General features: G+C 43.2%; 1 protein-coding gene across 1 annotated transcript; it reads left to right on the top strand.

The window, feature by feature from the left end:
- The first annotated feature begins 3,057 nt into the window (after positions 1 to 3,057).
- MRAP2 (melanocortin 2 receptor accessory protein 2) lies at positions 3,058 to 20,930 on the top strand. The gene is made up of 3 exons (XM_074988859.1): positions 3,058 to 3,184; positions 11,849 to 11,948; positions 20,388 to 20,930. The coding sequence occupies exons 1-3, from the start codon at positions 3,058 to 3,060 to the stop codon at positions 20,779 to 20,781; spliced, it is 621 nt and encodes a 206-aa protein (XP_074844960.1). The 3' UTR covers positions 20,782 to 20,930.
- The last annotated feature ends 4,793 nt before the right edge of the window (positions 20,931 to 25,723 follow it).

The following is a 25,723-nucleotide window of genomic DNA, read 5'->3' as shown; positions in this document are numbered from 1 at the left end:
CACCAGGGCCCCCTACTCGTCTGAAGACATCTTTGGCACCTGGTTCTGGCTCCTGGCTGTGGTTCTCGACTGGTTACCCAGCACCAGTTGGGGCTCTGCCTTGGGCACTGCCATGTCCAGCACAGCCTCTGGCTCAGCTGCATCCTTTGGCCCCAGTAGCCTAGTGAGGGCAGCTGGTGGGTGATGCCCTCGAGTGACTGGCCGCATCCTGGTCCTGGGTGCATGCCTGGTGCAGCTCCTTTACCCTTCACCTTACTTGGTTGGCCGTGTGGGTGGAAGGCCGTGGCATTCTGGTGCTGGCTACTGGTATGGAGGCGTACCCCCTCATTCCTCCTCAAGCCAGGCCCCCAGCAAATCTTTTATCTCCCCCTCGCTCTAGGAGAGGACCCTCTTCTTTGGCCCCGGCTGGCCTCCTGGGATCCCTCTAGTGGGTCAGTGGGGGGGGGGGCCCGGGAGGCACGGGAGTCTGTCAGTGGGGTTGGTGGGGCATCTTGCTGGGCAAGCATGCTGCTGGAGGCTCATGGAGTTCCTGCAACCAACACGCTCTCAGCTTCCTGCCACGGGGTTTCTGGGTCTCTGCATCTTTAAACGCAGCCAGACACACTGACCATAGAGCCCTGCTTATGCTGGCAGGGGCATCTCCACACGCCAGCTGGCCAGCGCCATGGAGGGCTGCTTTTTCAAAAGAGCAGCCTGTGAAGCATCTACGCATGCCTTCTTTTGAAAGATTTTGAGAGAGGGTGTTCTTCCTGAAACGGGAATGGAAAAGCGATTTTTGGAAGGAGTGCCGCGTCCTTTTGACATTTTGTGTGTAGACGCTCTGCGGGATCTTTCAAAAGGGGTCCTCCTTTCAAAAACTACTGCGAAAAAACATGGTAGCGTAGATGCGGCCAACCTGACTAGCATGAAAGAACAGAACAAGTGCTACCTCCGGCAGTTTTCTGGAGTAACTATTATTCTGCCTGCTCACTGTTCTGCTCTTCTGTATTCAGCAAGTTGCATTGCTCTCTAATTCTAAGGATTAAGGATCAGAGGTTCCCAGTGATCCACTGGTACTTCCCATTGCCCAGAATAAAAACCATGTGCATCGTTCTAGGAGAGTGTTTGTTTATATAGCCATTTTTGGCTAGGTGGTACAGTAAGCTCTGTGATGCAGACATATATGTGAAGAATCCAGGGATGGGAAGTTTGCCTCAATTTCAAAGCTTGCACTTAGTAAGATGAGTGTGGTGGGGGAGTGCAAACATTTGTTACTCTCTGTTCTTGAATAATCCTTAAAACTGTGTAGTCCTTTTTCTTAACACTTCAAAAGCTGGCAGCTCTAGTCGAAGGCTCAGCTATTAGATACAGGCTGTGCTCCTAGAAAACTTCAGCATCTGCAACTCTTTTTTTGTGGGTTGTTTTGCAGTATGTGCTCATTTTGGGAAATAAATTAAGTCTGAAAGAACAATTAATATACTTGTAATAATGTACTGTGTTGATCCTGCAGCGTGATGCACATTGGCAAATCTCTACTCCCATGAGGAGCCCTGTTGGATTTCATTGTAGAATTGTGGCCTAACTAAACAAGAAGTCCTGCTATCCTTAGTCATATATTGAAGCCAGAGTAACAGCTCCAAGGATGACTCATGAATATAGACGTCTTTGATGCATTATTGACTCTTTTTTGTGTAACTTTTTGTGTGAATTATTTTCAGCTTATTTGGTTTTTAAGCAGCACCCAAACAATATGACTAATTTGAGTAACTGAAGAAAGGCTTTTTTTTTTATAACAAAAGCATGACAATTTAAAAGCTCCTCTCATTTAAAGAATAATTTTGATATTGTTCCTTGATTATATTGTTTGTTTTGAATATGAGTCAGCTCCCTACTTGGATTCAGCCTTTAGCTCCTAAAACTAGAACTATCTTATTCTGGTTTAAATCATGCATGGCTTACTGTTGGAGCTATAGATCAAAATGAACACACAGGACCAATTTTCTTTGGAATAACAACACTGAATCAATGTCTCGGAAGTCTACAGATGGTATCACTTTTTCTTTATCACAATAGGACTTGGCACTTGGATCTTTTTGTTAACATCCAAAATAATCTTTTTTGTGCATTTCTTTAAAATGTGTGGTTCTGTGAGCTTTAAAGGAAATACCTCACTTTAATTTGTTTCATTCATTGTATTAGGGAAAAAAATTCCAAAATGCAAATTCAGCACTCAAAAACACATGGTGGGCTTTGACTTCCATGGGACTTAAATTAAGCACTTTTTGTCATTATGTCCATAATGTGAAAACTGAGCCCGTTTTTTTTTTTTTAAAGGACCTTTTCCTTCCCCACCTGAGGAAGCTCCTCCTCAACTCCACAAAATTTAAAGCTAGCCAGGAATTTTCCTTCGGAATGATTAGTCTTCATCCAAATTTCCTTCTATGGAGACATACTGAAGACAAAGCCTGGTGCAATTCAGACGTGGTCTGAGGTGTGAAAAAAATAGTATAGCAACTGCTAGATTGATAGAAGACTGTTGCTACTGCTTCTTGAGGGGTAGGTTTCCTACAGTCACAGAGAAAAACTATACGCCACAGGGGCATATCTGCAACTGTCCCACTGTAATGCTCTAAGACTACACTCTCTAGCCTCTAGACTTTCATTCCCATGGCTGATGATCATTTATATTTACTGGATTCAGCCTAGGGGAGGCATGTTCTACCTCACGTACTCTTGGCAACTTTTGTGTGTTAATAGGAACATTTATGGAGATTCTTATATGTTCCACTTTTCTATTAAAAGTGGAATTTATGCACATTGGTGATTGGAGTTGAGAAGGGGTATGGCAGGGAAGGAACAAGATGAAACATGGTGGCTGTATCTGAGGGAGCACTGAAACTGGCTTTGAAAGACCACGTGGGATATGGCCCCTTATGCAAGTGTGAGGCATTGCCTGTGAAGAGCGTAGGGGAGAAGGAAAAGATGACAAATGATTTTAAAATTACAGCCCTTGTTAGACATATTTCTACACACTAACATGTTTTGTGTTTGCATTTCATGTATCTCTACAGGTTAGCGATGTCTGCCCACAGGTTAATTTCCAACCGAACATCTCATCAGGCTTCATCTAATTCTGATTACACTTGGGAGTATGAGTACTATGAGTATGGACCAGTTTCCTTTGAAGGACTGAAAGCTCATAAATGTAAGTCCTCTCTGGCAGTTCTGTACTTTAGCTGCAGTTTGTTCGGTGCTTTGAAGTTTGGATGTATTCTTAACAGAGAGCTTTTTTCTGCAAATTGATTATCCCACACACAGCTCCTTGAATGAAGAGCATCATTGAGTTCTCTTGTGGTTTTTCTTATTCATCTCAGTACCTTGGGATAGCTTGGATACCAGTTCTTTGGTTCAAACATAAATTTTCCCATGCTTTATGATCCCCTGCAGTATCTAGTTATCTCTAAGGAGAAGAAAACAAGTTTTCAGTGGTAAGAAACATGGCTGCTTTATTCTTGATAAAACAGATAACAAAAAACTTATTAAAAGGTTTAAAACATTGACAAAATCCTCTTTCAGGCAAGTCATTATGTGTTTGCTAAAAGTGGTGAGTGTTAAAACAAATGTGTATTTAAAAAAAAGAGAGAAAAGACCAAATAAATGGTCTCGAGGGTTTGGGAGATTGGTTATAGGATACAGCAGTCTGGCTTATTGTGAGCTTTCAGTGAGAAGTGTTGGTGGCCTGTCTCCAAGATACTGGTGGTGCCAGCTAGTTCCAGTTGTCTGCTAGCAACATAATCTGTGTTTCTTCTTATAAATCAATTAATAGAGGGAATTTTTTTTTAATTTGTATAATCAGTTTTGAAAAAATATAAGATTATAGTTCTTTAGATCGTAGATTTGTATTCAGTCAAATCAGAATTACCATATATGTAATAAACTATTGTAAGTGTAATTAAGTATGAGAGGTAGGGAGAGCAGCTCATTTCAGACAGCATGCTGGAACAATGTGAAATGTCATGTGTTTCTTATTTATTCAGTTTTTATCAGAATGAAATCAATGTCCTGTGTGCTCTACAGGATACCGTATAACCTCTTTTGAAATGTTATTTGATAAAAAGGAATATATCAAGGTAAGGACCTGCGTACCAAGCTATTGCAGAGATCTTGTTAGGTTTGTTATTAACATCTTCAGTGATCTGAAGAGGGCTAAACAATATGATTAGTCCGACATTTTACAGACGTGAGCATTGTTTGAGTTGCTGGCTGGAAAAAAAAAAGGTGTAACAAAGATGAATGAAAATGAGTTTGAGCTTGAACAAATATAAGCTAATACAACTGGGAAACATAAATCTAGTCAGTGGACTTGATTTTGAACTTTCTTTTGCTTGTTTTACAGTATCTGACTAATATATGAGCATTCTCTAATTCTGATGAGTTTAATATTATTGTGCAGACAACAAGTCCTAGAGGCTTTAAGTTCTACATATCTGTTTTACATGAAGCGAGAGTAGGTTTTAATGTCAACTCAACTATCTTCAGTAGAATTCACCCTCTGGCCAGAAAATCATTTGCAAGACAGGTAGAATTTTAAGGGACCAGCTCTGTATTACAGAGCTAAAATATGCACTACGTTCTTGCCCGCTGCAGGAAAAGCTTCTGAATAGGTACACCCATGTGCTGCAAAGCAACGTTAATGTAGGTCTGCATGCAGGCACCAAGGTAAGAGAAGGTGCTTTGGTACTCCAGTGATGAGGGCCACCTGGGTGGATTGATGCTCAAATTTCAAACAGAATTTGTTTGCCAGGGAATATAAGCAACTTTAAAGGGAGAGGCCAATATCTGAATTTGCATTTCAGCCTTCATTATAGCAATGCCTCACTGTGCCAGCTGTCATTGTCAGACCCTTATGGTTCATTTGCTTTTTTATTTGTAAAGAATTGTTGACAAAAGTAGGTTCTTAAAGTTTTCCCTTTAATGATATTCTCCTCAATTTTTAGTCCATTCAGTCAGAGACTGAATTGGGAGGTACTGATTTAGAAGATTTGCTACATTAGCTCATTTAGTCATGTATTAGACAAAAGTAAAAGAGGAAAAATGTAACTTATAATTGTCTCTGGGTCTCTGAGGCTGTGTCTACACTAGCTCCAAACTTCGAAGGGAGCATGGTAAGTAGGGTGTCAGGAGACTGCTAATGAAGTGCTGCGGCGCATATGCAGCACTTCATTAAGCTAATTCTCCCCTGTGGCAACTTTGAAGTGGCAAATTTTGAAGTACTGGCGGGTTAGCTGCAGCTACACACGAGCCAGCACTTAGAAGTGCCTGGGCTACTTCAAAGTCCCTTTACTCCTCAAAATTTTGATTGAACTTTGCATGTAATTCCACCTTTAGATCCAACATTTTGAGGAGTAAAGGGACTTTGAAGTAGTCTGGGCACTTTGAAGTACCGGCAGGTTAGCCACGGCTATATGCAAACCAGCACTTCGAAGTTTAACACTTTGAAGTTGCCATGGGGGAGAATTAGTCTAATGAAGATTACTTCATTAGTAATCGCCCAACACGCTACTTACCATGCTCCCTTCGAAGTTGGGAGCTAGTGTAGACACAGCCCAAGTCTAGCGGGACTCTGTTTAAGCTAATTATCAAGACTGGCATGGCAAAACAGCTAGTTTCACACTCAGATATTTTAAGGAGTTCTTGGGTAATTAATTCAGCTCAGTTCTAAGTTAACTTTCAGTTGCCATAGGTAACTGTCTTTAGCGTGCATCAGAGCAATCCAGTGTCCTGATATTACCAAATGTATTGAATAAGACTTAATCATGTAGCCCTGATTCAGTTGCAATGGTAAAAGATGAAATTCTTTTGAAATCATGATGAAAAGCGCACATGACTCCATTAATTTCAGTAGAATTATGTCCACTTTCTCTGGTTCTGATTTGTGTCCATTGCCACCAGAGGGAACTTTTGGAGTGACCAAGGATGGAAGGATCTTCTCTAACCCTTCACTTTAGTTGATTTTGGATACATGGCAGTACTGTGTGAATGCAGCAGGTTGACAAGAGTGCAGGGGTCCCCGTTACACAAGAGTTAACTTCAGCTCCTTTGTTCGCTTGCCCTGTGTAGGGCCTCAGGGAAGAGAGAAGAGGACAGGCATGATGCTGATGGTTCCATGTTCAGATGGTTAGTGTACCCTAGTCTGAGGAAGTTTTTGGTTGTGCATGTGTTTGATGATGGTAACTTGATTTATGCTAATAAAGATTTGCTCCTTCTGTTTCATTTGTGGTGACTCACCTTGTTTACAATCAGTTTATTAAGATTGTGTTCTGTTTTTATTTATTTTTCATCAGTGTCTTCCAGCGCTTACTAGAGGTAGGACCCAGTGTCTGACCCTGAACTTTGCTTACGTGCTTCCATTCTAACCTTCTTTTTCAAAGAAATAACTTTTGTATTTCAGGATGAAGTTTTCCCAGTGTTTGTCTCTGTCCAAAGGTGGAATTATATGCCAAGGTCAATCAACAGCCCACCCCCCAAAAAATCAGCCCATGTAGTGCTTCAGTATGCAGAAGTATTAATGGTGGCAGTTTTCAGAAGTATTAGAGAAGAGACTGGCTTAATACTTCCTCTGGCATCTGTCCTCATTAGTTTATTAATATAGAGAGTTGTTGGAATGGGTTGCAATGAGCCTAGTTATTGATTGGTGGAGGGGGGAGACAGGGACATTCTGGGAGTAATTATTAAATTCATATTAATGTTTGATTCCAAACAATGAGCATTACCAAATTAATCTAAACACCTTGGAATTATTAGCAGATAGGCTACACTTGAATACACTGCAATGTTGGATTACAAAAAATGGAAGCCAGCTATAATGGATGCCATTTTGCTTACCTGGGGTCTAAAGCAATATGGAATGAAACATGAGTTCTTTGCATAGAATATTATGGTGTCCCTCATGCCAGTAGCTTGTAATAACTTTGGATACTAATAACAGCGGATACTTATTACAATACTAATGTTCTTGCAAATGGTTTAATGGATCTCTTTAATGGTAACCGTAGTTAGGCAGAAATTGTGGGAGTTAACAATGCTGTTGTTAGATCTTTGCCAGTTCCTTTAGTAGGGACTGTGGTGTTTCTCTTGTAAGCTCAGAGCTTTTAAGCTCTCAAACACACACAACCCCATTAACTTCTCCCTCATCTAAGAAAACCTATTAATTTGATGACTGCCAAATGTATCCGTCTTTATAACTAAGATGCCTATCTTGCAATTCCTTGTTAATGCAGTCTGTTTTATTAATCCTTAATGCAGGCAGTCATCAACACTTGAATCAGGGGTATGAAAATATGACACTGAACAAAGAGAGTAAATATTTAATTAAAGCTGAGTCCCAGCACAAAAGCCTGGATTTCAGCACACTTCCACTTCAGAAGGTGGTAAAATGGGAATCCTAATCTGTGCCCAGATATCAGTAGCCCATCTCTGTAATGACCACGGCAGGAACCCTTCTGAGCATTATGGCTTTTCAGAGCACTGTGCCTTGTGGCAGGTGCAGCTAAGGAAGCAAATTTGGAACAACTGTTCATTCTCTCTCTCTCTCTCTCTCTCTCCCTCTCTGTCTCTGAATCCTGAGATTTAAGGTTGAAGTCTTCTCAATGGAATCGTACAGCATTTAGAGTATTTTGAGAGTGTAGGTAGGAGTCGTGGCTACAATGCACTTAACTTCTTCTCTTTGTGTGACTGAGGGGGATATCCTCCATTTTAAAACAGGTTAGCCTGCATTCATGGTGTATAACCGGGGGGGGGGGGCGGGGGGAAGCAAAAAAGGGAGAATATTGAATATAACAAGAAAAATCCTATCTAAGAATGATAATGCAATTGAGAGCCCTGCAGGCTTCCGAAGCAATTATTTGGTACTGCAATACTTTACACTACTCCCAGTTGGGCAAAGGGAACCATATATTTTTTCCAGCTACATATTAAATCTGGAAAGTGAGTTAAAAAAAAAAAATCCTCCAGGCAACTATGTTTCAAGCACTGTGCAGCTTTAAGTTTCCATAAATATTCATCACTTGCCCAACAGCAATTCAGGCTGAAGTTGCTTTTATAGAAATCTGTATTTTAAGTCCTCTGAACTGGAATCTGGTTTTGTCGCCACATGGGGTGTGTGTGTGTGTGTGTGTGTGTGTGTGTGTGTCCTAAGATACATCCAGTATTCACTAAAGTCAGTGAAGAGACTTCTTGTGATTTTTAGTAGCCATGGGATTGGTCTCTTGTGGCTGTGGCAATAAGGCTGTTGACAAAGTTGTGTCTTCCTGGCATGCACAGTTTTGTTTTCTGCTGAACGCTAGCAGAGTGGCCAGTGATGCCCACTTCAGTTTGCACAAGTTAGAACAGTCTGTCCTAAGGATCTGGGAGGAAGGAAGATGTGGTAGAATATCTAATAGGCCTCACCCCCTGCTTGGCACAGCACATTGCAGGATCTAGCCATCTTCAATCAATACCATTGAGGCCAAGAGCATGGTAGTATTCCAAAAAGGGTTAGACATTTACATGGATGACAACTTTTGCCTCATATTAGAAAGAATGACAGATTAAAATTTAAAAATCTTTATGCTTCAGGCCATAAACCATCTACTATTGGGATAGGTTCTTGTCCGCTGTCAGTGTCTTGCACTTTCCTTGGAAACATCTGGTCCTGGACACTGTTAGAGGAAACACTGAATGAGTCGGACCATTGACATCATCTGGTATAGCAACTCCTGTATTCCTTTGATATCTGAAGGACACTAGCTGTTTCTTGGGGCGATTCAGAGTGATACTGACCAATGTAACGCTTGGCTGCCCAGTTACTGGCACTGAAAAACAACAGGATCATGTAATTAAGGCTCAGAGTGGCAGATCCAGCATGGTGCATAAGTCGGCCCCTTTAGCTCTCAAAGGTTATGCCAACACGTTGCAGCTTTTATTGATGAGCCCATGTTGACACAGCCTTGTCACTAAAAATCAGCATGTGGGAATGTTGTCTGCTAGCATTTTTGTTGACAAAATATTTCCACCCCCCAATGAGCCAATTTCACTCTGTCATCAGGAGAGTACTTCTGCCAGCGTAGCAGCATTCACATGTACACCTGCTGTGGCAAAACTTGTCGTCCATGGGGGGCATCAAGCACCCATGAATGAAAAAAGTTTAGTCAGTCTAGTGCAAGTGTTGACATACTATTAAGAACAAGAGATGACTGTGTGATCAAAACATTCCTGAATGGGTAGGGATCAGTGTTCTACCTAACAAAGACTAATGCCAGGAGGGTGGTGTTACAGATTACAAAATTAAACCAGAGAACATCATGAGCTACTCCTTAAGTACTTGTGTCAAAAGAAAAATTGTGGGGTTATGTTGGACTTCCGTGTGAGATACATCAGTGTTCTGAAGTAATGAGTTGCACAACATCACTGAAGTTTCTAAAAATTATAGATACTGCACCAAACACAAGGTAACGCTAATTAAATTAATCAGTCAACTGAAAAATGGTGGCTATCTAGGGACCAACAATCACAATCGGTTTATGTTCAATATGGGCAAAAAGAGGACAGTCCCAGCAAGTGTAAAATATGGACAGTTGGTGCTTCAAAAAGGTGAATTTCCAAAAGCTGAGGAAACTCAGGTGAAATTCAGTGAATGAGAGAAAAATGTTTCACAAAATTGTGAATGAAAATTGGGAATTAAGATGAATTTATTAGATGGCTAAAAACTGTAATTCTGCAGTCACACAGTAGGGCAATTTATATTAAAATCCCATTCTGAATTAAGCAAATAGACAATATTTGCAAGTGTATGTGACTGCATTAGGCAGCTGTTTGTATCAGAAGGTCATTTGCGGATCGTGATGAAACATGAGTAAATCAGCGTGGAAGAATATAATGAAAAATCATCTGTTTGTTCCTTTTTTCTCTTTTGACGGCTGGAAGTTGCCCTTCATTCAGTGTTTTCCTGAGCTCTGGCACACTCAGGCTGCTGGTGAATAAGTCACAATGGTTACGTCTACATGAGCCCCAAACTTCGAAATGGCCACGCAAATGGCCATTTCGAAGTTTACTAATGAAGCACTGAAATGCATATTCAGCGCTTCATTAGCATGCGGGCGGCCGTGGCACTTCGAAATCGACGTGGCTCGCCGCTGCGTGTCTTGTCCCGACAGGGCTCCTTTTTGAAAGGACCACACCTACTTCAAAGTCCCCTTATTCCCATCAGCTCATGGTAATAAGGGGACTTAGAAGTAGGCTGGGTCCTTTCGAAAAGGAGCCCCGTCAGGACAAGACGCGTGGCGGCAAGGCGCATCAATTTCGAAGTGCCACGGCCGCCCGCATGCTAATGAAGCGCTGAATATGCATTTCAGCACTTTATTAGTAAACTTCGAAATGGCCATTTGCGTGGCCATTTCGAAGTTTGGGGCTCGTGTAGACACGGCCAATAAGACTATCTCCAATGTTAAAAACATAACTTCACGTTGTAATGTATTATCTGTGTTCCTTAAAAGAAGAATTAAATACAATTCAACAACCTTAAAATGTTGTTTTATGTGCAGTTTTGTTAAGCGCTTGAATGTTGAATTTCCTTGAATGTCAGGAAGAGCCACAGCCATTGTCTGCGTAACTTTAATTCTGCCTCTGTGGCATCCAGCCTATGCAATGAATGAGTCAGGGGTCTTAGAGAAAAAAGTGTGGTTGTGAAGTTATAAACTTTATTGTCAAGCATATGCACAAGGACTGAATTAAGTTTGTACAAGCCGGCAACAAAAAAAGGCTAATATGTTAAGATGGGAGGCATTACAACCATGTACTGAAGTCTGAGATGGTTGTGGGGAGCCAGTCTGATATACACATGTTCTTTACCCTCATGAGCTGTGGGGAGCACCTGCCCAATATCTTACCTCCATGGGAGATGAGGACCATTGGGGTCATGTGCTAGATCTGTAGGCTGGGGAGATCTCGGTCCACCTGTATTCCCCAAACTCCAGTTGCTCTTCGGTGTGTCAGTACAGCATGTGCTGGCGCTGCTGCTCCGGCAGTAGTGCAAACTCAGCTTAGAAAAATTGTCTTGTAGTAGTTATTCAGGCAGGTTGCCAAAAGTTTCCTACCGCACGCACGAGAAGGGAAATGACAGTGTCTTAGCAAACATTGAATAGACTTTGGGACAAAAACAGGAGTGTCTGTAGATTGAGGGCATTCCCCTTGTCAAATATCAAAGGCCTGCTGCAAACGAGGAAAGCGTGAGAGCTTCTTAAAGACGTGGTTGCAAGAATATTTTATAGTGGTGTGTGGTAGGCGAGGTAAATATAGGGATTGCTACAAGCATCTGATCCCATAAGGCTGTGCATTTAGTTCATTTATTGCTAACTGTTTTTGACCAACAGCATTTCCAGTTATTCCAATCAAATATAACTATTCAGTACATCCATAGTAACACATAGATTAGCTGTAAGTAAGCTCAAATGATAGCAGTACAGGGCACTTTCTTGAGACTGAGTGACTGAGTGGGTTTGTTGAACCTAGAACACCAAGCATTGGCCTGTCCTGAGGTTTTATTGTTATAAAACTGGAAGTTTTTTTTTTTTTTTTTTTTTTTTTTTAAAAAAGGTTTCTGCATTCACTGCTGTGCATGCTTGATGTTTTTGATGCTGAATCAGTCACTCTTATATCCATTGGCTTTTTTCCCAGACCCATGCCCGGTATATTGGCCAGTTAGGATGTTGAATGTGTCTTGTAATAAGAAACAAAGCCTTTCTGAACTCTGAGTCATGACACATTTTGTGGGATGGAACCTGTTTACAAGTGGAGGTGGAATACTAATCAGCTTATTCCCTCTCTTCTGCAGATTCCATTGTGATTGGATTTTGGGTCGGTCTGGCAGTTTTTGTCATTTTCATGTTCTTTGTGCTCACCTTGCTGACGAAGACAGGAGCCCCGCACCAAGAGTGAGTCTGATCAGTTTACAACGGCAAAGTGATATGCTGATCAAATGATTTCCTGTTACAGTGATGGTACTGTCTATTGAGTTATTTGTAAATGGGACTCTTGGGTGCTAAACTGGCCAGAATCTTTCTTGCTATTTAAAAAAGGGAAATTTAAAAAAAAACAACCTTTCTTCTTCAAAATGTCTGCCTAATGCCTGCCTGTTCAGAAGCCAGAGGAGCATAATTTTTAGTATCGGTTGTCTTTTTGTGGATTAGACACAAAATCCAGGGTGCTTGTTTCTGTGCAGTCCCAAAATGTGTTTTGTTTACATGTCTTTTTGTTGCAACCAGGTGAGTGGCAACAAAACATTCGAGAAGTGTTGTTTTCAGACACGCATGCCTTCAGCCTAAAAGAAAGATAGTCGGTTACATTTTAGGCCTCCAAGCCTTGATGAAGTTCCTTTGGAGGTTTGTCTACATTGCATGCCCCTTGGGATGGGTAGAAATACCAGTGCAGATAGGCAGGCTTAGGTGTTCCTGAACGTTGTGGGGATGTACCCTGCAGGGCTCTGTACTTGCCCAAGCAGTCTCTCCCCGTCTGCTCTGCCGTTCTTGGCAGTGTAGCACCCTCTCCCCGATGCCCCAGCCATTCACCCCTGCAGTGAAAGACTGGCAGGAGGGAAGCAGCTTTGAAAAGCTTAGGGAGTTCCCACTGCCAGAGCCTTCCACGGACCCATAGAACCAGGCCTGCTGACAGGAGTTCTGGCCCCAGGGTAGTACAAACAGTGGCACCCTGGCCGCTTCCCTTGGACAGAGCCAAAAGCCACCTTCCACCCAGGGAAACCCAAGCGCCCCACTCAATCAGAGGACCCCTTGGTTGGTGGCAACTCCATCCCCCAGCTGCCTGGAGGTGCCCATGCCACCCTCCTTCCTGCCTCTGCTACCTCAGTCACCCCTGCCCCCAGAAGTCCTGTGCCAGCTTGGCTCCTTCCCCTCTCTGCTCCCCCAGCCCAGTTCTGCCCCACAGCATTCCTGTGCCAAGCTCGGCCCTCTTCCCTCGCTGGCCCCCAGCCTGCTTTTGCTCCCCCCTGGCTCCTTTCTCCCAGCCATCTCTTCCTACCTCTGCCTCACCTCTCCCCTCTTTTCCTTTCCCAGCCCAGTTCCTCTGCCACTCTGAGCCCTCGCTCCCCGCAGTCCCATCCCTGGACCTCCTAGAGAGCTAAGCTCCTGCCTTCTTTTCCCAGCCTCACTGCCTCCTGGGTTCCCAGCCCAGCTCTCCCCTCCCTGCTCACTCACACGGTTACTACCTCGGAGCTCCCTTCTGCCCTGCAGCTCTGTGGATCCCGGCACAGTCCTACCACTCTGCTACAGTGGCAATATTTAGAAGGATCTGGGCGAGGCTACAGCAGCAGCGGTGGCAGCAGCATGGGCCTGCATACGGTAGCTACCTAGTACAAAACTGATGCAGCCTGCTCTTTGCTGTGGGGCGTAGCTGCATGTGCCCTATGGGCTACCGCAAGGGGCGTGTGGCCACGAGGCTACATGTACTGCACAGGGCTAGGGTTAAGTAAATGGGGTGTAGTGACAATAGGAGCATGTGGATGGTGGCCAAATGAAGCACCAGTAAAATGTAGTGCAGGTGTAGCCTGTGGGAAAATTGTTGTATCTTAATAGCGCCTTCTGAGAAGCAGAAAGTTACAATATGGCACTGAGGGTTTGGGAGTTGTGCTGCTTCCCAGAGGTACCAAGGGTTGCGAGATGCCTGGCAACGCATGCACTTAGCCTGACACAGCTTTGCCACTACCCTCTGTGGGTGAGTTCCACAGCCAGCATCTGGCATCACAAGCACCATCTTCCACTCCTTGCTCTCTTCACTGGTAAGCAGGAGGTGCACTCCAACCCCCAAGCATCCCTCGGTAGCCTTTGGCCTCAGAGGAGGAGGAGAAGCTTGCCCTCCAGAGGGGGCAATTAGATGAAAATCCTGATCCTGTGGCTTCAGATGGGAGAGGGGGCTGATTCAGTGCAATTTTTCAAATGTGGTCACCTGGTACTTGGCCCCTGTGTCTTGGACCAGCCATCCTAAGAAGGCATCACTCTCCCTGTGCTACCATGGCACAGCTGCAGGCAGGAGAGGTGCCTGTGTGAGGTTCCCATCAATATCGCCTGTCTGGCAGGCTGTTTGGTATTAGGGCCCGTGGATTCTTGAATGCCCTTTTTCCTGGATCCAAAAGGGCCTGCATTTGTTGATTGATGGTGACTTTGGGAGGACCCGTGTTCTTCAACCCTCTTCTGAAGAGGCAGAGAGATGCGGTGCTGGCCAAAATATGGGGTGATACCATTTGATTATGAACTCCTACGTGGTGAAAGCGGGGAGCTGACCGGCCTACTTATTTGGTTTGTAATTTGAAATATCTGGCTGGACACTTAGAGCTTGTGTCAGAGGAACATTATGTTCTAAACTGAAAGACTATGAATAGGTGGCCTGATTTTCAAACAGTGAGCTCCTGCAGACCCCATCACTCAACACCACATTAGGTTATGTGAGCTCCGCTCTCAAACCACAAGTGAGATAAAAAGCCCCCTCTGTGGAGTGAGGCCACTCCCAGACCTGCTGTAGTGGATGAGGGATTTGGCTGTGAAATTGTCATAGTGTTTGTCATCTCATCTCACTTGTCAAACTCTCTGGACAATTTCAGACTCATTTCTGTCTATTTGAAGGGAGCTGACGGGATTATTGAAACCAGGGGGGCCTTGTTGAGATTCGCAGAAGGCAGAGGAGAGGTAGTGACTTTTGTGAGTCTATCACCGGAGAGTTGGAGGAAAGGCAGCATGGCCTCATCCAGCACCCATGGGCCCATCCACCAGGTCAGGTAACTCATTGGTCATTGCAGCCCCACGGGAGAGGATCTAAATCCTGTCCCTCCAGTCCTGAATCCCCTGTCTCACCTTGATGCAGGTGTTTTGAGCAGTTACTCATTCAGTGAGGGGAGGGAGGGCAGTTCCCATATGAACTGGAATTGGACTTAGGAGAAGCCATCCCCTAAAGAACTTAAGTGATGGAACTGACGCTTTGAATATCTGGAGGAAACCAGTGTTCTCTGTAAGCTGTGGTTCCCGTGTTTCTACCAGTGGTGCACATTCACACATGCTGTAGTGCACATAAAACTTTATTCTACACATGGATGGAAAAAATCTGCACATGTGTGAAAAAGATTAGAGGGACCATTGGAGACAACTGTCTTTTCCCAGGCCTTAACTCTCAGATGAGAGGAGGTGCTTGAGCCGTCTTTTGAAGGAAGAGGGGCTGATGGCATCCCTGTCGGGCAGAAATGATGAAGAAATAGTGACCTGGATTGCATGAGTTGTGGCTGGATAGTTCCCAGATGAGTTTATAAAGTTGCAGAGTTACACTACATCCACCCATGACACAGTGGGCTAAGGACTGTCCCCCTTATAATACAAACAGGGGACACTTTGATCTAGAGAAGATCTTTTAGTCAATATTAAGTGGCAGGTCCCTTTAGTCTCTTTTATTTTTAAAATAATTATTTCAACTGCTGTCAGTGGGAAAAGTGCCTATTAGCCCCATTGAATAATGTAAATTATACAGAATTCAGAATAAAATTCCATTTTTCAGAAATTCTGTTTCATGTGAAATTTTGAAAAAACTCGTCTTCCTTCTGATAAGGAGTGAATACAAGTACTGATATGCTGAAATATCTCAGGAGATGGAAACTGTGTGTGTTCAGTGAAGGTGGGAGCTAACATACAGGAGGAGCATGAGTCTGACTACTGCTTGTTCCACCTTTACCTCACCGTCCTCCCCTTCTGTTTGTTCCATCTCCCTGCTCAGTTTCGTCACAGTACAGAGAATCCTCACCCCCAAAAAATCAGTGTCTTTGCTTAAATGGCTGAATAGTACTTGGCTTGCTGGAGCAGTTATCCCTGATTCGATCCTGTGTATGCTGCTGCTGCAGTCCAAGTAAATAGCAGGGGAAAGGAATGATTGGAGTGAACATGATGCAAATGAACATGTAATGATATGGGTGTGTCTCAGCACAAGCGTGCTATGAGAAAGGAATGCTTACAGAAGACACCTGAAGTCTGTATGTACCTATGTATAAGTGAAGAGACTTCCCCCAACCCTCTCCAGACATTGGTGCACCTAGTACTCCACTAACTTTTTAGTGGGAATCAGCTTTGATTAACAATTGTTAAAATTTACATGTATACATGTAGGTTTGGCTGCCTAACTTCTACCACCTAAACTTCAGTCTAGGTGTGGGAAGCTGATTGTGAGCTTCTCCTGCACCAGAGACGTATTATTAGCAGGTTGTTCTGTTTCATTGTAGAGGCAGTGTGCAGAGTGGTTTTAAATGACCATTTGAGATGTCCTGTATCAGTTGCTCTGCTCACTTACACTACAATGGTCAGTATCTTGTAAAGTCTTTAAGTTATCATTGGGCAGGTGTCTATTGCAAAAGTGATGGTGGTGAGTCATGGGAGCAAAGCACCAGATGGCAGCATGATACCTTTAATATTAATTGCTGTATAGTCTGGAGCCCAGATCTTTAAAGGGTCTTACGTGTCTAACTGCCTCTTCAGACACAAGTTCATTGTTATGCATCACTGACCTTTTCAAAACCCCGTTCAGCTGCTGCAGCGTCCTAAACCGATAGGTACCTTTTGTTTCTGCCAGCAGCCATGTGCAAAGCCACCTTAGTCCTGACACCACCCAACAACTAATGAGCTGCTCAAGCTAAAGCCCCAGAGATCCCCCAAAGTGAAAATGTTAAACTAGGCGGAGAAACACCTATTTACATGTAAAGCCTGATGCTGTAGGAATACTCTAAGCATGCCTAAAATCTGATGCCAGTCGGGTCACTGATGGATGGGGGGACAGAACTTGCATCCACAAAAAAGATAGCTGCAGAGAAGGTGAAACAAAGGTGATTGGGATATAAAGCTTTAGATTGGGAGATAGATAGTTTTGACTGCTGTTTTATGGGTTACATAAGCCACACTGGCTCTTTTAGGTGCCTAACTCTCTGAGCACATTCCTAGCTGAGGTTCCTGAGCAGAGGGAAGCACTTATCTGTGGCCCATCAGTCAGATACAGCAGGTCATCCAGTTAGGTGCTTAAGACTTGCTCCTCAGCATTTCACTCCTAGCTAGCTCTGCAGTTCCCGTCAATTTACTGGCTTCTGAAGATCCTTTTCTTATCAACTTAAGATTTCTATGCACTGTATGGAGAGCCTGGGAGCCTATCTTGGGGCTGAGGATTCCACTAGGTGGAAGGCTGGCTAAGCAGAGCAGTGCCTAAATATCAGAGTTGGAAAAAGTACCCAAAAAGTTACTTGAGTAAAAGCGCAGCATGTCGGGGAGGTGTACTTACATACAAGTTGCTAGTGTCCCTCTGGAAAATGACTTGAGTAAAAGTGCGTGTGCATAACCCCTCTCCCCCCCAGTTGTGATCCTACTGTGCTGGGGGCCATATTAGCACCTTAGCACCCACATAGGCAGTACAGTGCTCATGAATGTCATACATTGAGGATTCCTTAGAAATTAGAGATTGTAAAGACCGACAGATCTTGAGACATATATTCCATACCCCTCTCAATGCAGGATTACATAAGAATGGCCATTACTGGGTCAGACCAAAGGTCCATCTGCCCAGCAACCCATCTGCCAACAGTGGCCAGTGCCAGGTGCCCCAGAGGGGGTGCGCTGAAGACAATGATTAAGCAACTTGTCTCCTGTCATCCATCTCCAGCCTTTGATAAACAGAGGCTAGAGACACCATTCCTACCCCTGGCTAATAGCCTTTTATGGACCTAACCTCCTTGAATTTATCTAGCTCTTCTTTGAACTCTCTTATAGTCCTGGCCTGCACAGCCTCCTCTGGCAAGGAGTTCCACAGGTTGACTGTGTGCTGTGTGAAAAAACCTTCCTTTTATTAGTTTCTTTAGCCAGTTTCTTTAGCCTCTCCTCATATGGGACCCATTCCAAACCCCTAATCATTTTAGTTGTCCTTTTCTGAACCTTTTCTAATGCCAAAATATCTCTTCTGAGGTGAGGGGACCACATTTGTGCACAGTGTTCAAGATGTGGGCGTACCATAGTTGTTATAAAGGGGCAGTAAAACATTCTTTGTCTTATTTTCTATCTCTCTTTTAATAATTCCCCACAGTACATGCATAATATCTCTGTTCACTACAGCATGAATATCTGTGGTCTTCAGTCATATCCCTTCACTGCCAGACTTCAGCACTATAAAAGTTCCCCTCCTATCCAACCTTCACCATCCTGTGTTCAGTTTCCTCCTATTGCGCTTGGTTATACTTTCACTCTGGAACTGGCTTACCATTAAATAGTGCTTCGGGGTTAGTTTAGTTCAGTTTGCTTTGATGGAGCTGGGATTTCATCCAGAATCTGAGAAGTGTGAGTACCTTAACCACAGGGCCCAAGTATTGGAGTCAGTCTCTCATGTTGAAGCTGTTGCACTTTGTATAAATAATTAAATAGTATTTGGAATAGAAACTTGACTCTCTCAGGGGAGTGCCCTGAGAGTAGGTCTATAGAGTAGGCGCACTGTCTGGCACAGTGACTGTTTTTCCATAATAGAACAGCTTTGTCAGGAGATAGTGAGAGAACGAGCTACCCCAGAATATTTCATAGCCCAGGGGTTAGGATACTCTCACTAGAAAACTGAGAGATGTAGGTCCAAATATGGCTCCATGTCAGGCTGAAAGGGGCTTTGCACCATGGTCTGTGACATCTGAGGTGAGTGCTCTATTCCCTGGGGTAAGGTTGGTGGGGACCCCAGTGCCTGCTCATTTTTTTGGTAAGAAAGGCCTTAAGAACTCCGGGAGTGGGTTTAAGGCTGTGAACACAGAGCAGAGAGGCATTTTCCTTCTGGCTCAGACAAAGGCACCTAAGCCCTTTTGAAGGGATGGGAACTAGGCCCACACCCCTTATGTCATTTCCTGGGAGGAAGTCCTTTCGCTTTGGGTTTTAATTTTTTTTAATGTCCTGGGAATTTTCTGTTTTCTATTGTGAGAAAACTCAGCAAAACAAAACAAAGGTTGGTGGGAGGCTAGTTGCAGCCTGCGGGGAGGGTGAGCGTGGGTAGGTAGGCATCCTTCAGTCTATGTAGACTATGGATCGCGCCCTTCGTAGTTCCATTTGGGATCATCATTTGCAGCGTTGACTGTGACTGTGAAGGCCCACACGAGAGTGACAGTCCTTGCTGCATCTGTTGCATGTGTAGTGGGTGTCTGGCAGGTCCTTACTGAGCTTTCTGTGGGCTCGCTTCTCCTCTGCTAGCTGTCTGATCCAAGGGTGGGTGTACATACCATGGAACAGCTGTGGAAGCTTCTGCTCCCATCTTGCAGTTGTTGGGAGTCTTGGCTACAAGCTTGGCTCCTTGGGCATCTCTCTCTCCATCCCTGGCCTAAGTTAGGAGGGGAATAAAAGACTGTTTCCATGAGGTACTAGGTCCCCTTGCTGGGCAGAGATCCCTGCAAACTCCACTGCCCCTTTTTGTGCAACCCCCCTCTACTTCTCTTAGAAGACAATTCCTGGGTCTCAGAAAAATGACAATTAGGGTGAACAGCAATATAATCTGAATGTGGGCTTTAAAAAAAGAAATGTGGAATTTTTGGGAGAATTGGTATATACTAATAATGAAGATCCTTACCTGTTGCTTAGCTTAGGTGGTTCACTGCTAAGCATGCTGGCCTTTGTGAATTCCATTCTTAGCCACCTGACTTCTCCCCCTCACTGTATTTGCCTGAATTGCCTGTGCACCTAACTGAAGGCTATGGATTCCACTTGGCAGCAAGGTCTCCTAAACGTAGGCATTACGGTGTTGTGTATACGTCACCTTTTTAAATATCGCCCCTTAAACTTCAGCTTCGTACATGCCTTTGCTGACCACCAGCTAGTCAAGTGATTGTTAGTCACAAAAGACACAGAGGCCGTACCCATTTCATACATCCCACAGGTATCAGTAAATGCTGTGTAGAATACTCTGAAAAGGTTAAGTGCAGCTGTAATTATTACTGCTATTACTCATAATACTAAATAGTGAGAAGTATTTAGGGGTGGATTAGATGAAATGGGAAGACCAGGGTTTTCTAACATATTGTATATTAAAATGCAGTGTAGGAATGCTGATATTAATCATCTATTCCAGCACTACAACATCTATAAGGGGTGGAAAAACCTTCAAGCATTTTACCACAGGAAATATGAAGTAAACAGTTTGTCTTTTAAATGCATACACTAGGTAAATGAATATTTTTGCATTTGTTCCCAATTTTGATGCCTGTAGAAATTACATTTGTTGCTTGTTGAAATTACCTTACACCAGAGGTAATCATTTTAAAGTCTAATAGTTATTTTTATGTTCATGGTTATTTTAGTACATATATTTTTTTCTTTTTTTCCCCTTCCCAGCAATACAGAGCCACCTGAAAAAAGATTTCACGTGAGTAGCTTTGTGACAGACTTTGGAAAACCTCCAGAGTCAGACAAGGTCTTTTCACGTCAAGTAGCTGAAGAGTCCAGGTCTCTCTTTCACTTTTACATTAATGAAGTGGAGCACATGGACAAAACAAAACAAAGCCATAAAGCTCCAGGCGTGGACAGTAATACTCGCTTCCAGGAAGTAGCTAAGAACAGTGGAAGGCTGGAGGAGGAGCTGAATTGCCTTAAAAAATTTAACATCCCCAACTTCGTGAACAGTGATCAAAATTCTTTGCTGGGTGAAGATGATCTGCTGATTTCAGAGCCACCAATCATCTTGGAAAGCAAACCAGTTATTCAAACCTCTCGTCAGATCCTTGATTGAAAAACCTTGATTCCTAAAGAAAATGGCTTTATTATTTCTGTAGTATCAGGAATGCTTATCCAGCTGCTAGCATCAGATCTTTTTGCCTATATCAGTAGAAGGTATTTCATATCTTATCCTTGTGTTTTGTTATAAATATAGAGCTAAGTACTGACTTCATTTTCATATAAAATGAAATACTATGTCAGGAGACACATTTATGTCACTTTAAGTGTATCCTAAGGTCAAAAGTCACCTTCAGCGTTGCTACTGTTGCTTGCTACTTGTATTTGACTAGCCGTAATGCTCATCTGCCTCGGGTCAGAAGAACACAACTAATATTATGTAAGAGTTTCAATGCACTCAACTGCTTGTGTGGGGATTGCTGCCAGTGCAAGGAAGAGTATCACTTGATTCTTAAAGGAGTAGCGAGTGGACAGTCTACTCAAGTCAAGACTGAATGGAGGAATAAGAAGAGAATCTTCCCTCCAACTTCAAAGGGCAGATTATTTTGAAACATAATCAAGATAATGGAAATATGCCTGCCGTTAATCTGCACTCAAGACTCCTAAGCAGCTTTTAGGGATTGCTGAAACCCCATATATCAAAATTATACAGATGCCATTTTGTGCATTGTTTAGTTATGGTTTGCCTATAATTACTGAAGGGTCGATGAGCTGGAGGTTGATCTTCTGGGATTCGATTTTAGTGGGTCTAGTAAAGACCCACTAAATCAAATGCTGAAGGCGCCCCCATTGACCACAATACTCCTCACAGTTGACCTCCTACTGTGTGGATGATGTAAAAAATTGATGTAAGGTACATTGAGTCAAGCTGCACAATTCATATAGCTGGAGTTGTGTATCTTACATAGATTTTTCTCCCATATTGTAGACATGGCATTAGTGTTTACAAAATACTGTTACCATCTGCTTCTGGAGAAAAACAAAATTTGTAGCCATATTCTCGTTGTTTCAAAAAATTTCATGTTGCAGCAGTGGATGAGTGGGTACGAGTGCCCTTGAATGAATGTGTTCTGCATTCAATTAGTAACATGCAGTTTTGTGGACTTAAATCCTGTGCTCACATTGGACAATAAATAAAGAAAAAATAGGAAACAGGGTTGAAAATGTTCCCATTCTGCCCACAGTACTACAGCTATAGACAGTTCTTACAATGTATATTGATACGTGGTGCTACTGTACTTTACTCAGAGAAAGAAAGAAAGCAAATGGCTGCACAGTAATTGCAATTGTAGAGCTCTCACATGCTTTTCTTTTTTTTTTTTTTGAGTGGGGGAACAGGGAGAGGAACTTTTGCAAAAGCACTTAGATGCATATTGTAACAAAGAGTTTGATAAAGATTTAGTTATATTGGAACTTTTTGTTCAGACTTTTAAAACTTTGGAAGAGAAATTACTCTGAGTTGACGATTATGTAGAATCACAAAAAGTAATAAATAGCCGTGGGCCCAACTGGAAAGTGCTACCTAAATTTAAAATTTGTAGCATTGAACACATATATGATGGTATTAGTGTCTGGGTAGGAGGTAGGATGCAAGAGTGGGATGGGATTGGGGTGTAGTAGAAAAGTCCTATTTTAGTTTATGTATGAATGAGAATAAAAGAGTGTGATTAATAATGCAACAGGTATTAAATATATTGATGTATTTTATGATTATGATTTGTTGTACCATGCCATCCACCCTTTCTGAAAGCAAAAAAGTATGTCACTGGGAAAGATGCGTCAGTCAGAATCTTGTGTCTGAAGCTGATTTCCAGGCAGGAATAGACCCTGATGATCACCACTTTGTTTTAGGTTTGCAAGTAGCATTGTGACATAAGTAAGAGAGTGTAGTGACTGTTTTCTTTAAATGGTAACTTGATGCTCCTGCTTAAATGTTCATATTTCTGTGTAATAATCAACCCTGTTTTGTGGATAAATGAGGAGTATGAGTTGTAGAAGACAAGTGTGAAGGCCATCAGAGCAGATGTTCCAGGGAGGGACTGGAAACTGAGGGGTGCAGAACAACTATCAGATGTGTGTCCATAGCATTGGGTGACTTATGAGGGGTAGATTGGTGACCCTGAAGTTAGCACTCAGCACTCCCAATGTGTGAAGGTAATAAATCTCATCAAACTAGGGTGGGGCAACACCCAGAAAATTTCTCAGGAGATGGACATTAAACAACAATGAAAAAATCTAAACAAACGTATGTTGCAAACTGACTTATTACAACATGATGCAGCAAAATCCCTGGATTTGCATGAGGAGGGATTCCTGTAAAAATGTCTTGCATGGGTCTTTGGGTTCCATCCTGCCAAGAGCCTGGAGCTTGGGTTCGGACCAACAGAACCCAGCTACTTTCTACCCACAATCAATCTAGCTGGTCACCAGGTTGATCCAGCCCCTGGACTGGTAACTATAATATGGCCTGGTGGGACAGTGTGTGTTTGTCTATATGAATATGTGCTAGGTGCTTTATTACTGTATTCTTAAGAAGTGTTAATATTGCCTTATCCCCAAAAAAGATCCCATGCGCTTCTTATAAGCATAACAGGGGCACTTACTTGACACAGCTCCTGTTTGGCAGGGAGGCACAGGCGACTCTGTGCTGTTCTGTGCTTGCAGGCACCACCCTCCACCTCTCTAACTGGCCATGATCTCTGGCCAATGGGAGCTATGGGAGTGGAGTCTGCCGGTAAACATACAGAGCTTTCCTGGTCTGACATTCCCCCAGGGGAGGGAAACACCAGTGCACAGAGCTGCTGCTTCCCCTGTGCCAGGCAGAGCCAGACAGACACCCTGCTGCTTCCCCCTGCAGTGGTGAGACGGTATTCGTGCTTCCGTCATGTGGGGGATGTGGAGGCTCGGAGACTCATTGCGGGTCTGGAGCACCAGTGCAAATCTCAAGCCACTGGAGGTGGGTGACAAGTCCCATGCCTTGCTACAGGCTGGGTCAAGGCAAGCTGGGGTGCCAGATCCAGCCTGTGGGCCATAGGTTCCTCATCCCTGAACTGCGCCCTTGAGTTGTGTTTCATGACATCCTGAATAGCATTTGGGAGGAAGAAGAAAAAACAGACGACTTCAAAGATGCTATTATTGTATCGTTCAAAAACTAGGGCAGCAAAGCTGACTGTGAAATCTACAGAGGCACTGCTCTGCTCTGTACAAAAGGGAAGATATTAACTGAGATGCTACTGAACAAAATAACTGAGGAGAATTTGCCTCTAGCACAATGTGGTTTCAGACCAATTCGTACTATGGAGATGGTCTTTGTATGGCAGACCTGTGAAAAACATTTTGGAGCAGAACATGAACCTGTATGTGATTATTCACTGGTTTCACCAATGCTTCTCATAGTCAGAGAGGGTCTATGGGATAGTCTACGTGCATAGGGTGCCCAAGAAGGTTAATACAAATAATCCATCTGTTCTATGACAAGATAGTGCAAGTGCTCACCAGTAGTGACTTTTCTGATGCATTTGAAATCTGGAATGAAGTGAAACAAGGCTGCATATTCACTCCAGTGTTGTTTAACTTGTTCTTTGCCTGTGTCCTCAGTTAGGCTAGAAGGGACGTGGATCAGGAAATACCTTTCACTTCAGAGGGAATTGTAGACCAAGATTCAGTCTCTTCTGCAAAAAGGAATGGATACTTTTCTGTGTACTTCATGTTGGTTTTAGAAGAATGATCACATGTAGTGGTGTGGTCTAGGAGAAGAGCTCTGCCTGTGTGTTTTTTAAGAGATAAAGCCTGAAAGATGTACTGGTGTAAAAGATAAACTAACCCACGCCAAAGCATCTGGACTTGGACAACGTCAGCTGTACACACACTGACTGGATATAATTCAAAAGCAATCTGGCATGGTTTGCAAACTCAAGCCATGCAAGTTTATCAGGAAGAATGCACGCAAATTTAGAGGCATTGCCAATTTTGGCTAGTCAGTGGAGATACTTCTGCTGATTTCAACTGCGCAGGGTCGCAACTGGATTTGTTAAGGGATGCTAGAAGCTCTGAGCTTAATGTGGCTCTCAAAGGAGCCATTTACAGCTCCTTAACGCTGCCACATCCAGCAGCTATCTCTATCAATATAGAAGCAGTTACTCATTACAAAGACAGCCTCTCCACCTTTGATATTCATAGCCATCCCAGGGTAGCCACTTAATAAGACTCTTGCGGTACGTAATTTTTGCCCCCCTCCTCACTCGTCCCCTATTGGCCCCCTTCTGTTCTATGTAGCTGATCTATCAGTTTTCATTTTTTTTTGTTTGCATCTCCCCCCAGCTGTGGAGTGTGACCCTCCCAACCCCTCCAGCCTCAGAGTTTAGGGTTTAAGCTAGGGAAGTGGGGAGGAGCGGTTTGGGGATGAGGGTCTTCCCCCACCACAACTCAGATCCTATAATTAAAAAAAATTAACTATAATAAACATAGTGTTATTTTATTATTATTAATGTATTTTCCCTTTTTCTGTGAAATAACTACTATGAATATATAAATATGATGTGCAAATTTATATTGTTGCCTCAGGCAGAAAATTAGCTAGGGGTGGCACTGCTCCCTCACCCCCGGTTTTGAATTGCCTGGGGTCACCAAGTGTTCCTGAATTGTCCAAAATGGGTTCCCCATCTGGAAAAAGTTGGGAAGTGCTGCGATCGATAGTTCAGACTTAGACAGGTAGCATGTGGCAAATTCACTGAAAAAGATAACACTGTCATATTGCCCAGCGAGAGGCGGCCCATTGGCTAGTTGTGTTTTTTGCTAGCAGTGTGATGTGCAAGAGTCTATTTGGTTTCTAATATAACGAATACATTATTTGAAATTGTTGTCAATGAATAATTTCTGAATTTATCGACACAAGGTCAACACTCTTTAAATAATGACACTTATTTGTGTCAAACCATTTGGATGACTAACTTTTTTTTGTAAACAATGTTGTAGCCAGCTTGTTCCCACAATATTAG

Source organism: Carettochelys insculpta, chromosome 3 (genome assembly GCF_033958435.1).
Source record: "Carettochelys insculpta isolate YL-2023 chromosome 3, ASM3395843v1, whole genome shotgun sequence".
NCBI classification, from domain to species: domain Eukaryota; kingdom Metazoa; phylum Chordata; order Testudines; family Carettochelyidae; genus Carettochelys; species Carettochelys insculpta.
This window is presented reverse-complemented; position numbering and strand designations above follow the sequence as displayed.

Excerpts from the sequence above, each read along its gene's own strand:
- MRAP2 (XM_074988859.1), top strand. The coding sequence starts at position 3,058 with ATGTCTGCCCACAGGTTAATTTCCAACCGAACATCTCATCAGGCTTCA. Across the intron at positions 3,185-11,848 it reads AGGACTGAAAGCTCATAAAT|ATTCCATTGTGATTGGATTT; the intron begins GTAAGTCCTCTC and ends TCTCTTCTGCAG. Across the intron at positions 11,949-20,387 it reads ACAGGAGCCCCGCACCAAGA|CAATACAGAGCCACCTGAAA; the intron begins GTGAGTCTGATC and ends TCCCCTTCCCAG.